The 13,927-nt window shown below is 37.4% G+C and overlaps 1 protein-coding gene and 1 long non-coding RNA gene across 2 annotated transcripts in view; one reads left to right on the forward strand and one right to left on the reverse strand.

Annotated features, from left to right (window-relative positions):
* LOC123867344 overlaps positions 1 to 13,927 on the reverse strand; it is a 29,110-nt gene that overhangs the window by 2,012 nt on the left and 13,171 nt on the right. The window contains exon 3 of the long non-coding RNA XR_006796391.1: positions 8,491 to 8,500. This is a non-coding gene — a long non-coding RNA (uncharacterized LOC123867344). The remainder of the gene's footprint in view (positions 1 to 8,490; positions 8,501 to 13,927) is intronic.
* LOC123867341 lies at positions 1,107 to 11,169 on the forward strand. The gene is made up of 3 exons (XM_045909340.1): positions 1,107 to 1,116; positions 8,518 to 9,032; positions 9,138 to 11,169. The coding sequence occupies exons 2-3, from the start codon at positions 8,941 to 8,943 to the stop codon at positions 10,876 to 10,878; spliced, it is 1,833 nt and encodes a 610-aa protein (XP_045765296.1). The 5' UTR covers positions 1,107 to 1,116; positions 8,518 to 8,940; the 3' UTR covers positions 10,879 to 11,169.

Consider the following 13,927-nt stretch of genomic DNA (forward strand, 5'->3'; position numbering starts at 1 on the left):
TAGCTTAATAACCTTTAGCTAGCCGGGAATATATGTATCATAGTCCCACAGGAAAACAAATAATTCACATATAGGTACTTAATAAAAAACTTGCGGTGTGCTTGATGTCATATCACATCGGCATCTCTCATGAACCATGTAACATTTTCAAGTAGGTGAACCGTAAGAAAGGATTTTTGAAAATTCTGCACCGAAACGGCATAGGTGGGGGATTAAAGTTTGTTTTGAGTTTATCATTTTTGAACTTAGAAATATGGAAATTTGCAGCAAAAATATATAAACGAAAAAAAAAATGATGATTTAGGATTTTCGTTCCCCATTTATTAGCTCCCTTCGACAGTGAATTTTCAAAAATTCTTTCTTAATGGTCACGTATGTTATCAATCAATCAATCAATTTATTTATTTGCTGATACAGGTTTTACAGGTGTAATTATAGAAATTATTATAGGTTATATTACAGGGTATAGAATTATAGGTTATATTAGGAACTCCCATGGAAAATTTCATGTTTCTAAACCTACCATTTTATTTAGCTGCGTGTTGTTTGGCAATCAGTCAGTGTTAGAAATTTATTAGGTAGGTAAGTCGCAGGGATCAGGTAACTAGCAGCTGCCTGTCTTGGGTCTTGTATATCAGTGTAAGTCCTTTCAAAATTCGTGAGTGAACAATTTAACGTGTGACGTGTTACGACGCATTGTGTCTCGTATTTATTTATTCTGACTACTTAATAGGTGCCGGTTTTATATACGTTTAAACTTTAAACGGACGACAATAACGTTTTTTTTTTACAATAGACAACAACGTGGTAGGTTTAAACTCGGTGGATTTATAAAGATACTTAAAATGTTTTCAATTTTTCTTGTTTCAACCGTTTATCTTAAAATCATCGATACACTTTGCACGTACTAAAATAGCCATAATACTTACAAATAACAATGTACTTATTTAAAACTAGCTTATGTCCTTGACTTCAACCGCGTGGACTACAGAAATTTCAAAGCCCTATTTTACCCTCTTAGTGTTACACAGCAGTCATTGCACCTACACTCATAAGTGTTTAGCAGTCATTGCACTCACGAACCGCTACTCTCATACACAACATAATAATAAAATAGTAGGTGCACATACGAAAATTGGCATGATGGATACAAAACAAGATTAGGTCCACCAAAGAGGTTTTAATGCATGAGCACGCCCACTCATAACAGCAAAGAACAATCGCCTGAGGCTCGGAAATTGCTTTTCGACACTCCCCGACTGCCAGCGAATCCCCAAAAATTATCCTAACATGCCCGAGGCACACACGTATTCTATTGGGCTACGGTTACTCTCGCATGACAAAACGTGGTAACTCAAAATTAATGAAATTGAGAACAACGCGTTTGAAGTTTTCTGTTACTGTTTTTCGTCAGTTCTTTGAATCGCCTACGCTTGGATAACAAAACACGATTATCGTGCTAACAATGCTGCATAGGTTTCTGGACTTTATCACAAAATACTGTAAGCTAGATTGTGCTGTTTTGTCGCGATTGGAAAATCTCGGCAGACGCAGTTTATTTTGACAAAACATAGCATTATATTTTGTCAAAACATTTTATAGGATTTCAAGGTTTTCTTTAATTTTTATACAAGTTAAGACTTGGCTGCAATCTCACCTGGTGGTAAGTGATGATGCAGTCTAAGAAGATGCAAGCGGGCTAACCTGGAAGGGGTGTGGCAGTTTTTACTAAACCCATGCCTCGTTTCTTCACGGCATCAGACCGAAACGCTACATCACTTGGTGGCACGGCTTTGCCAATAGGGTGGTGACTAGCCACGACCGAAGCTCCCACCAGACCAAGGTTACTATTTTCTTTCATTTTTTATTCAATAGAGTAAATTATTTTTCGACCCCACTATGTCATAGGAGTTTAAGGGTATAAAATCAAATTCAGGAGTAAACTATGATAGGACTAAGCGCGGTACTCGGGTTGCCTCGTTTTGTCATCCGACGGTATATGGGCCTCGGGCGTATAAATAATTAAATTTTTGAACTGTTTATAAATTGCGAAATCAGCTTTTGTCTACGCCGCGGTCTTTTGGACCTGAGGGTGAATTCGAGGGGTTATTTTGCTGATGCATTGGTCTGTATCTAACTGTATCTACTAGAGGGTAAGGGATTCGATTACCGCGATATGTCTTTACATTAATTCACTTTCGTTCGGTTTTGACTCACCTTTAAAATCCGAATGGTTTTAGATTGATGTAGTAAGATATTATCAATGGCACTATTATTCAGTTATTTCCTCAGATTAGTTAGAATTCCTAACATGTTCTATGCTATCTATCACCATGCGTTTAAAAAAGAAAGAAAGAGAAAGGTTTTTAGGGTTCCGTACCTCAAAAGGAAAAACGGAACCCTTATAAATTCAAATTTAAAATATTTTTATTCAATTAGACTATTACAAGTACTTTTGAATCGTCAAGAGCAGATACCACTAGTTCGGAATGCCTTCCTTGGAATAGGATCACTTAGTTGTCTGTCTGTCCGTGTCTGTCCATCTGTCCGTCCGTCGTATCTGTCAAGAAAACCTATAGGGTAATTCCCGTTGACGTAGGCAGGTAGGTAGGTCTTATAGCACAAGCACCTAAAGAAAAAAATCCGAAAGTGAATTTGTGGTTACATCACACAAAAAAAAATTAAAATGTGATTCAATTTTCAAAGAAGGATAACTATACCTACCAAGTGGGGTATCATATGGGGTTTACTTGTACATTCCAAAAAAGATTTATTTTTATTTTCATGCATAATACTTTTTGATTTATGGTGTAAAATGTTGGAAAAATACCCCAAGTACGGAACCGAGTGCGCGAGTCTGACTCGCATTTAACCGGTTTTTAGGGTTTCGTACCTCAAAAAGGAAAAACGGAACCCTTATAGGATCACTTTGTTGTCTGTCTGTCTGTCTGCCTGTCTGTCTGTCTGTCTGTCAAGAAACCTATAGGGTACTTCCCGTTGTCCTAGTTTTAGGAAATACGTCCTTATGATGTACAAATAAACTAGACTACACCATTTATATTTGGAAGTCAGTTGATAAAGTGCTAAACCGTGAAGTTTGTTTCCACGTTCGCACGAGATAGCACTAATCCGCGGGATCGGGCCGCGAGCACGCCGCGGCTTTCTTTTGAACTTCCAACAGGGAGTGAAATATCACTTTGAAGTTTGGACTCGTGTTTGTCTTTGTGTACTCTTGGGGTGATTTAAGAGAAGTAACCTTTCTATACAAACATATGGATAGGTCGAGATGGCAATCGGGGTATGAGGCGGGGGGTCGCCCCGCACACACGCAAGTCACCCGCGCTATCCCGCAGATACAGATAGAGTCCTTTCATATGATACCCCACTCAATATAAGTAGAAAAATGGAAACACATTTTTTTTTGTGATGTAACGAAACAGTTTTCGGATTTTTCCTTTGCTTGTGCTATAAGACCTACCTACCTGCCAAATTTCATGATTCTAGATTAACGGGAAGTACCCTATTGGTTTTCTTGACAGACACGACTGACAGACAGACGGACAGACGGACAGACGGACATACAGACAGACATACAGACAGACAGACAACAAAGTGATCCTATAAGGGTTCAATTATTCCTTTTGAGATAAGGAACCCTTAAAATTTAATTAATTACACGAAGACGAAGTTGTGGGCATCGTCTAGTTTTTAATATTATGAAATCAGATATCAAAAACATCGAAACGAATCAATCAAAAAGCACTCCACTGAAAAACCAGTTAACAAAGCGACTAATCGTTTTACGCGTCGTAAAATTACGTGAATACCCGTTATTCTTAGGCAAATTAATCAAAAGCCCTCCTCGGCCAGGAGAAAATATATCTTAGGTGATAGAGAAAAGAGTTTGATTTCCCCTGCAGGGTGGCGTGTGTTTGTAAACTAAAAACTGGATCATTTCCTCCTGACAATCAGCCGTTGAAGAGAGCCATCCGTCTTTGTCAGCCGTTTCGTGGAAGTTCCCGTCAGTTGCAAATCATTAAAAGAAATTGATGTAATCCAAGGCGCTTTCAAATTACTTATAATAAACTCGCACCGTCGCGTTGTTTGGCATAGACTTTGCTTTGATCACATTAGCATAGAATTGGGCCTATTATTCCTTGTATAACATCAGTCGCTTAGAGAAATCTGCGATACTAAAGGATACTGAACCGTAGCCTGGTGGTCAAAAAAGCTTGGGGTTTGATACCTACCCACTCTACTCAGAGACGTAAGGTTCAAATACTGTGTTTGACCAATTATGTCAAAAATAAATTGTTTCCCAGTGATTATGTAAATAAAGGGTCTTCCAAAAAACGTAAAATCCACGTCCTTTATTAGTTTTAAGAGTAATTAATAACCATTTAAAATTATCAATTAAATTTGAAAAAAGCACGTCAAATCATTGTGACGTCACATGCCAGTATTTCATAGAAGCTTGCATACTGAACGCGTGTTTTGACGTTTGATAAAAATATAATGATTTCACTAAATAGTTGTCAAACACCGATTCTACAGTTTCCGTTATATTTTTTAAGAACTATTTAAAAAAAAAAAAAACTTGTAAGTACTTACTTTTTAACTTTACAAGTCTTTATACTTACTTAAAATAGCTGTGACACACAGATAGACGGATAGACAGACTGGACGAAACTATAAGTATTCCATATTTTACTAGAAAATCCTTAAAAGAAATGAATTTTGTATAGTCGTTACTCTTACTTTCGTCTCTAATGTATCATCTAGAAAAATTAAGTATGTCTTTTACTTTTCCATATAGGTATATTTATACCTTGTAGTAAATTCCACAATAACCCATCATACCCTAAGTCGCGAAGCAAGACATTATATATCATTAAAAAGGAAACAAGCCGACCGTAAAATGATATGTTTCTCAAAACAAATTACAAGCATTGAACAGCAGTGATGGATTATACGTATTATGCTCCTGTGACGAGGCAACAAGGGTCAATTCTGTGCAGTTACCCTATAAACCAACTCTATTGTCAACAACCTCCATTTGACTTTCAACCTTAAGTTGATCTTTACAAGGTTTAAAATATCGTGTGTAAATTCATAGCTGGATGGTGACTCCTTGGTAATTGGTGGCCCGCTATTATATTGTTGACAGGTATTAATTTTCAATATTTTGTGTATTGGAACCAGTCTTGTGAGCAGTTAACGGTCTCCTTTATTGCGGTGTGTTGGTATCGTGTGATCAAATTGTACGTTCGTTTATGTCTTGGGTACTTACTAACAGACATTATTCTAAGTACCTACTTATTCATTCAAAATCCCAAAAAATGGTGATACTATTATTGCTTTCTTTCTTATTTGTCCACCTGTACATTCGCATAAAAAAAAACTATGAAAAAAAATTAAAAATCCTGTATTTTTAAATTTTCACAAATTACACAATATACTTGCAAATAAAACATTTGACTGACGCTAGAGGTCAACGAACTTCCGTAAATAGGTCACTCGAAGTCAATGCCGCGTCGTAGGTGGAGCATTGACCGGAGTTTTGCGCGCTATACTATTAAACTACAAGATAAGGCAAATGGTTATTGGCATTGGATTGTGTTATATAATTTTTGCTAGCGTTCTGCTTACACTCTGTATAGAGTAGAAACCGTAGTACAATTTTTTCTGTGACAGTAATATCATTAATGTGATAATCGACAAAATGTATTACCCTTTATGCCAGTATGTTGTATGTAAGACAGCGTGTAATAAGAGACCGACCGCCACTAACTGCACGCGTTAGTCCGGGAGTAGTCCGAATTGACCGTCCCGAATGTCTGGGACGGCCAATTTACCGGACAGTTGTTTCATTACAGGACCGAACTACCATGATATCGCTCCATGGTTTCTTTTGTCGCTCTTAATTGGACGAAGATGCGAAAAACATTTTTGGAACAATGTATGATAGCACATTTACTTGTATTAACTTCATATTATCATTTTTCTACACACAATATTGCGGGGTTTTGTCTAGTCTAACTTCTTAATTAAATGGAGGTAAGGAGGTAAACCTATTATTATTTTTAGTTTGGTTTTATTTATATTTTGGGTACCCATCTTTGGGTGTAGGCCCCTGAATGCCTAACCTGCATGCCTAAGAGTTCTCCATAATGTTCTCAAAGGTGTGTGAAGTCTGCCAATCCGCACTAAACCCTTCTCATTCAGGAGGAGACCCGTGCTCAGTAGTTAGCCAGCGAAGGGTTGATGATAAGGATTGGCAGACTTCACAAGCCTTTGAAAATATCATGAAGAACTCTTAGACAAGCCGGTTTCCTCACGATGTCTTTCTTCACCGATCCAAGGGCTGACGTCTTAACCATGCTATCACCGCTCTTGACACTAATTTTCTTCTTTGTTAGCTCTTATTTATCTATTGTTGGACATAGGCCTCCTTAATTGCACGCCATTCTTCTCGATGCCAAGCGAGCCTCCTCCAAGTTATTCCCCGCAAGCGTGGTAATGACCAACGGGGTAGTTGTCTCCCAAGTTTCTCCTTCCGGTAGGTGGTCTCCATTCCAGTAGCAAACGAGTCTATCGGCCATCTGTGGACATGCCCTGCCCATCTCCATTTCGACCTAGACACTTTCAAAACAGTCAGTACCGTTCTTTTCCCGATTGTGGCGTTTCGCACACAGTCAATGAGTGATATACCCGTTCCATTGCTCGCTGTGCCCCTTGCAGTTTGATTGTTATTTATTTTATCAGTGTCCATGTTTAATAATAATAATAAATAGGCTTTATTGTTTTCTTATTGCTAGTTACATGAACATGTGTTATATATTAAATCAATAAAATAAAAAACTAACAATTAACAATAGGCCGCAAACTCAGCATGGCTGAGCATTGACAGCAATTCTCAGCGCTGGTTTTCAGTTTGCTCCGAAAAAATACTGATTAATAAAATAAATAAGTTTCCGAAGTGCAAGCACCGTTGAAACTGATAAAAAACTTATAATAAAAATCAGATCTGATTAGGCCTCTTTACTTCAAGGCTGTGAGTTTAAGATCTTTTGATCTGTATGAGTCACGTTAAAGTAAGTAAATAGAACAAAGCAAGCCAGTCTTCTGTGTGTAATAGTAACCAGTCATAGAGCGGGCAGGCAGCCTTTCCGCCGTTAATTCAGCATGATTGATTATCTTTCGCCTAATGAGCTCCGGGGCCATCTTAGTCAAGGTCGCCAAGTTACAAGCGAGAGCGTTTTAATAACAAGTGCCTTTCTTCTCAATCATGCACTCTTGATAGAGTGATTTAAGCTACTGGGATGGTGATACACGTCAATCGTCCTTGGCCTCCTTGTTTATAATAATTTTAAAATACATATCAAAAATTCGAATCCTGCTGGATCCGCCATTTTTGATATGTATTAAAAATAATTAAGGAATTTCCTGAAGTGTAGGTAAAAACACTACCATAACGCACTGGTGCGTTTTCAATTTGCGTTAGACGCACGCGCTAATTAAAACAAAGTGTAGTGTAAAGATACAGGTTTAATGTTGGAACAAAACGCCAGAATGCTTTTGAAACAAGGGACCGTCATATAATCACCTAAATAATATTAGATTGTTATAAATTTACATAATTTATTTTATATTGTAAATAATTATTACAACTAATATTATAAACGCGAAAATTTGTATGCATGGATGGGAAATTACTGGATGGATTTGGCTGAAATTTGGAACGGAGATAGATTATACCCTAGATTAAGATATAAGCTACTTTTTATCCCGGAAAATCAATGAGTTCCTGCGGGGTTTTTGAAAACCTATATCCACGGGATGAAGTTGCGGGCATCAGTTAGTAAGTAATAAATAATTTTTACTCTGGGCCACATGAGTAGATTGTGCAATGGGGGTTATCCATGTAAGTTATGGGTGATAAGTAATCACGCAACGTGGAAATCACACTATCACACTAATAATATTATAAAGGCGAAAGTTTGTATGTGTGTGTGTGTGTGTGTGTATGTTTATTACTCCTTCACGCAAAAACTACTGGACAGATTTGGCTGAAATTTGAAATGGAGATAGGTAATATCCTGGATTAGCACATAGGCTACTTTTTATCCCGGAAAATCAAAGAGTTCCTACGGGATTTCTAAAATCCACGCGGGCGAAGCTGCGGGCATCAGCTAGTCAGGTATAATAAAGCACCGGCACGGCCGCTAACATTGATAACGATTATTATTATTATTTCTCAGGAATATTCGCTCAAGTTTATATCTTGGGGCGGTGACGTTATGAATTATGATCGCTTTTCCTTCACAATAAGTGCATAAATAGGGCGCGGCTGATGGTGGAATAAATCACTCGCGTCATCGATCATCCTCTCGCCGGCGACTGCCACTACCCACCGTGTGTGGATACTGGGTACACTCGATTGACATTTTTATTAAATGCCAAAATATTATCATTACAATGGACTAGAACAATAATTTTTCTCCCACTATTACTCAGAAATGAGGAGTAACAGATCAAAGTGTATTAACTCCACCTACCGAATTATTCTAATACAGAACGGATTTTTTATCTATTTCAAACCTTGAAAACTTATGTCAAATTATGACGCATCAAACTGTATTACTTTTTATTATAAAAAAGAACCAAAAGTAGTCACCGTTTCAAACAATATTAGATCCAGGTTCGTTGCCATATCCAAGTGTATTAAATTTTGTCGCTAGAACAAAGTGTGTTACATCCATAGACATCAAGTACAAGTCATTTCTGAACGCAACAAACTATATTGTTTGTGGTCACTTGTCACTCGATGTCAATATGACAGGAAACATTGGCGGTTATGTTGTCACTGTTGTTGTGTTAATGTTTTTTGAATAATAAAATAGATTTGTTATTATTTTATGGTAATAATCGTATGTAAATATGGAAGAATCAATATTTGTTGGAGAACATTCGGATGGTTCACGAAAACGGCCACGTAATAAAAACCTAAGAGCTCGGCGTAAAGAAGCAAGGTAAGTGTTGTTCGCACTTGTGTATTTTATCACAGCATTTATAGTAATTTATTTTAATGGGTTATTTGCCTGTTTTTGTTTATGTCATAATGTTTATTGTTTCAGATACCGTGATAGTGATCCGGCTTTGTTAGCCTTTAATCCACCATGTACACATACGACAAAACGGTATTCTTGCTGTTTGATTTCTATGAATTACCTGATTTATGCGAAACAAAAAATGTATGACGCCCATACGAAAATTGAGCAGGATAGGCGATTGTCATACATGTTAAGGGTTTCAGGCACTAAACGATCTAGGCCAGTAGCAAAGCCTAAAACTAAGTCCAGAAATGCTAAGAAATTCTCCGTTAAGTATTACATTCCTGTCAAACAAGGGAAAATGATGCCTGTTTGTGCAAAGTTTTTTCAAAAGTTGTTTAATGTTTCTCAAACCAGAATCAACTCAATTGCAAAGGGTGTTTTTAGTGGTGAAGGAGTTCATGAACGGAGAGGTGGAAATCACAAGGCACATCTGTATGCCCAGAAAAAACAGGCCGTTATTGAATTCATTTCTAAACTTGAGGGTAGTATAAGTCACTATAATCGCCTTAAAAGCAAGCGCATATATTTGCCATCCACGTTGTCAATAAATAAGCTTTACAAAATTTACAACAGTCAAGCCAATGAAAATCTTAAAGTTAAAAAAACTTTCTTTGCCACAATATTTTGTACAAAATTTAATATTGGCTTCGGAACTCCTGCTGTTGATGTTTGTAGTTATTGTAAAAGGATGGCGTCTGCCATGAGAGCAGAAACTGATACACAAAAGAAAAACAGTTTGATGCACAATTTGGGAGCTCATAAGTTACGTGCCAAGACATTTCATAAGTTACTAAAAGCAGACTATTCTGATAGTGTCAGACTTTGTTTCGATCTTCAACAAATTCATCCTCTTCCTAAACTGAATATTAGTGAAGCTTACTATGCTCGGCAAATAAACTTTTATACTTTTTGTATTGTTGACCTGAATATGCAGGATTCACATTTTTTTACGTGGACAGAAACGGAGGCCGGAAAAGGCTCAGTGGAAATATCCTCTGCTATACTATCATATCTACAAACATACAATTTTGCCGAATCCAAGACCAAATTGAGACTGTTCTGTGACGGTTGCGGAGGGCAGAACAAAAACATGCATGTCGTTCATAGTTTATGTTGGTGGCTTTTTACTAAAGCTCCTGTACATATTGAGGAAGTTGTTTTGTTCTACCCTGTAAGAGGGCATTCTTATATGCCTCCAGATCGTGTCTTTGGAGTGGTAGAAAAAGAATTGAAGAAGAGAGAAGAAATCATCACACGAAAAGAATATACACAAGTTTACTCTGAAAAAGGAAAAGTCCATGAATTGGGAAAGGAATGGAATACGCTGGATATAAAAAGTCTATCAGAATTCATGAAAAAGATGGATGGAATCAGAGATGCTAAAAGGATTTATATAAAAAAGACAATGGTAAGAAACAAAGCAACAAGGCAACTTAAACCAAGAATAGATGTCAAAATGGAAAATTTCTACAATGCTGATACTGGAAAAGACTATGGTCCAATTATGAAAAGGGGTTTTAAAATTGAAAATATACCAGAGCCTGCAATCATCAACAATAATAATTTACTAAATCAGGCAAAGAAAAATGATGTAAACATGTTACTGAAGAAACGTTTTGGAGAGGAATGGCAAGATAATGGGGAGTTAGAATATTACAAAAAAATTATAAACAGTGATGGTGATGGTGTTACCGATTCAAATCAAGAACAGCAGGAAATGTGTGACTGTTTGGAAGAGGAGGATGAAATAAGTAAATTTTAGTTCAGTGTGTAATAGTCTTCACACCCATGTCAAACTGTATTAAATCCCAAATGTGCCACATCAAACAGTATTATTTTATGGTTAATGCATCAATATGTATTAAATCCAAAAAAATATGTAAAATTTTATTGATAATTAATAATAAGAAGTATGTGGATTTCAGTTTTATTTGCTGATTTGACTTCCAATAAACCCTATTACAATACAAAGTTGTTTGTTTTTGTCCTCTCTTAAAAATATTATGGATTATGCTTTTATCTCAAAAGTTACATTAACGGAGTTAAAACACTTTGATCTATTAGTTCATAATTATTAAAAAACCGGCCAAGTGCGAGTCAGACTCGCGCACCGAGAGTTCCGTACTCGAGTATTTTTCGACATTTTGTACGATAAATCAAAAACTATTATGCATAGAAATAAATAAAATTCTGTTTTAGAATGTACAGGTAAAGCCCTTTCATATGATACCCAACTTGGTATAGTTATCTTATTTTGAAAATTGAAACACGTTTTAATTTTTTTTTTAATGATGTTACCACAAATTCGCGGTTTTCAGATTTATTCCTGTATTTGTGCTATGAGACCTACCTACCTGCTTTTCATGATTCTAGGTCAACGGGAAGTACCCTATAGGTTTCTTGACAGACACGACGAATGGACAGACGGACGGACAGACAGACAGACAACAAAGTGATCCTATAAGGGTTCCATTTTTCCTTTTGAGGTACGGAACTCTAAAAAGAACAAAACTTCAATCAATTATTTTTGATACGCAACGAAATAACGCCAGCAATTTCCAATATAACTATAATGGAAATTACAGGACAGAGGGCGGAGGTAAAGAGGTGAACGTGTCCTCTGCCCAGTGACACATATACCGCTGAGTGCAGACGCGGGTTGGCGAGCAACTAAGTATGACATTACACTCCATCTGGAGCGAATACTCAGACATCGCGACACGCTATCTACACGTTCCGGTTTAACAGTGGCTCCTAAAGTGTTTAACGTATCATATTGTACTCCTCGCATCTGCATATATGTACCACCACTCATAGGGAACTATGAAACATAAGTTGGGAAGCACTGGCTGAGCAAATACATCGCTGAAGCGATTCAAGCGAGCGACGGTCGACAACCACTAAGTGGTTTCATTGTACTCCTCGCGTCTGCACATACACTAGCACTTGACCACTCTTAGATCTGGCACTAAGTATTAGGGGAACTATGAAACATGAGTTGGGAAGCACTGGCTGAGCAAATACATCGCTGAAGCGATTCAAGCGAGCGATGGCCGGATTGGTTTCACAGATGAAAACAAAGCATACCTACAAATTGTGTCATCATTCCTCATGCGCATGGCTAAGGTTTAGAATATTATTTCTCTGTGCTCCTCTGTGTACTCTGATCTGTGTTTCCTACGAATTACAATCCGGGTATCTTAGTAAATGGGCATATTCTAGGTAAACGCGTCCCATCTTGAGCCACATCATCACTTTCCTTCAGGTGTGATTGTGGTCAAGCGCTTGGCTGTAATGAATTTAAAAAAAAATAGAAAGCCTCTCTTATCGAGAGTTACATTGCAGCCAGTATTCTTGGCACCATTCCACGCGGGCATGACTTGTATAGTAATTAGATAACGTTAGTTTTAAGTTTTATTGTAATACGTAATTTCCATTAAAAAAAATGTATTTTGAACACGTCCAGTCTAAAGCTTCCTCGCTCTACACACGAAGAGATCGCTGAAAGGTAGTCACCGTGTGACTTCCGGAGATAACAGTTCTCGCTCTACACTTGTCTGCGATACCACTATGTGTGTTTATTTGTATGATACTATAATCCATCCATATTATATGTGATATTTATATATGTTGTTGTATCCATACAACATCATACTCGTAACAATAGATCAATGAGTGTACTTAATTGTGTGGTAACAGCCGGCTGGGCTTTCAGTTGCCTACATAATGGTGTTTTTCTAGGATTCCGTACCTTAAAATAAAAAACGAAACCCCTATGGGACCACTTTGTTGTCTGTCTGTCTGTCCGTCTGTTAAGAAAATCTTTAGGATGCTTCCCGTTGACCTAGGGTTATGAAATTTGGCAGGAAGGTGATTCTTATAGCACAAGTAAAGGGAATTGATCCGAAAACATACATACATCACAGACAAAAAAAATTAAATGTGTTTCAATTTTCTAAGTAAGATAACTAACTACCTATACCAAGTAGGATATCATAAATGAAAGGGATTTACTTGTACATTCTAAAACAGATCTTTATTTATTTTTGTACATAATAATAGTTCTTGATTTATCGTGCAAAATGTCGGAAAACACACCCGAGTACGAAACCCTCGGTGCGCGAGTCTGACTCGCACTTGGCCGGTTTTTTGAACTGGGTGCCCTACTCATTACCACTTCAGCTTCGCAACCCGTTGAGCTATGTCCTCATTTCTGATTTGATCACATAAGAACCTCCGAGCAACGATATTTATAATAGCTTAAATTTACATCCATCCACATAATATGTGGAGCTGTTTAAGCTCATTACAAGCTGTACATGCTAACTGGAGCGCATTCTTATCAAGTAAGCTCGGATTAGCTTGAACGCGAGCTGCAAACGGATCAGGCGTTAACTGTGCCAAAACTGATGTTAAGGGGGAGCTGTTCAGTAGATATAATTTTTACAATATTACTATGTACTATGTTTGTCGGTAACATCTATCACCTCAACCCATCACTGCATGGCTTACTACCAGAGTGAACTAGAGTGAGGAAACTCTCGGTTTGATCCTGAACCGACGATATGTCAAATTAATATTAGGCTATGGTGACGTAAAATTAAAGAAAATTAAGGCTTCTTTTGGGCTACTAGTGGAACGTCTCGGGTTCGATTCTTTTGGTTCTTGAATTGTAACTTTATGATTTCTAAATGTCTGGTCTGGTTTGGTGTGAGGCTTCGGCCGTGGCTAGTTACCAACCTACTGGCAAAACCATGCCGCCAAGCGTTTTAGCGTTCCGGTACGATGCCGCGTAGAAACCAAAGGGATAT

Source organism: Maniola jurtina, chromosome 8, assembly GCF_905333055.1.
Source record: "Maniola jurtina chromosome 8, ilManJurt1.1, whole genome shotgun sequence".
NCBI lineage: Eukaryota > Metazoa > Arthropoda > Insecta > Lepidoptera > Nymphalidae > Maniola > Maniola jurtina.

Excerpts from the sequence above, each read along its gene's own strand:
- LOC123867341 (XM_045909340.1), top strand. The coding sequence starts at position 8,941 with ATGGAAGAATCAATATTTGTTGGAGAACATTCGGATGGTTCACGAAAA. Across the intron at positions 9,033-9,137 it reads GCTCGGCGTAAAGAAGCAAG|ATACCGTGATAGTGATCCGG; the intron begins GTAAGTGTTGTT and ends TTATTGTTTCAG.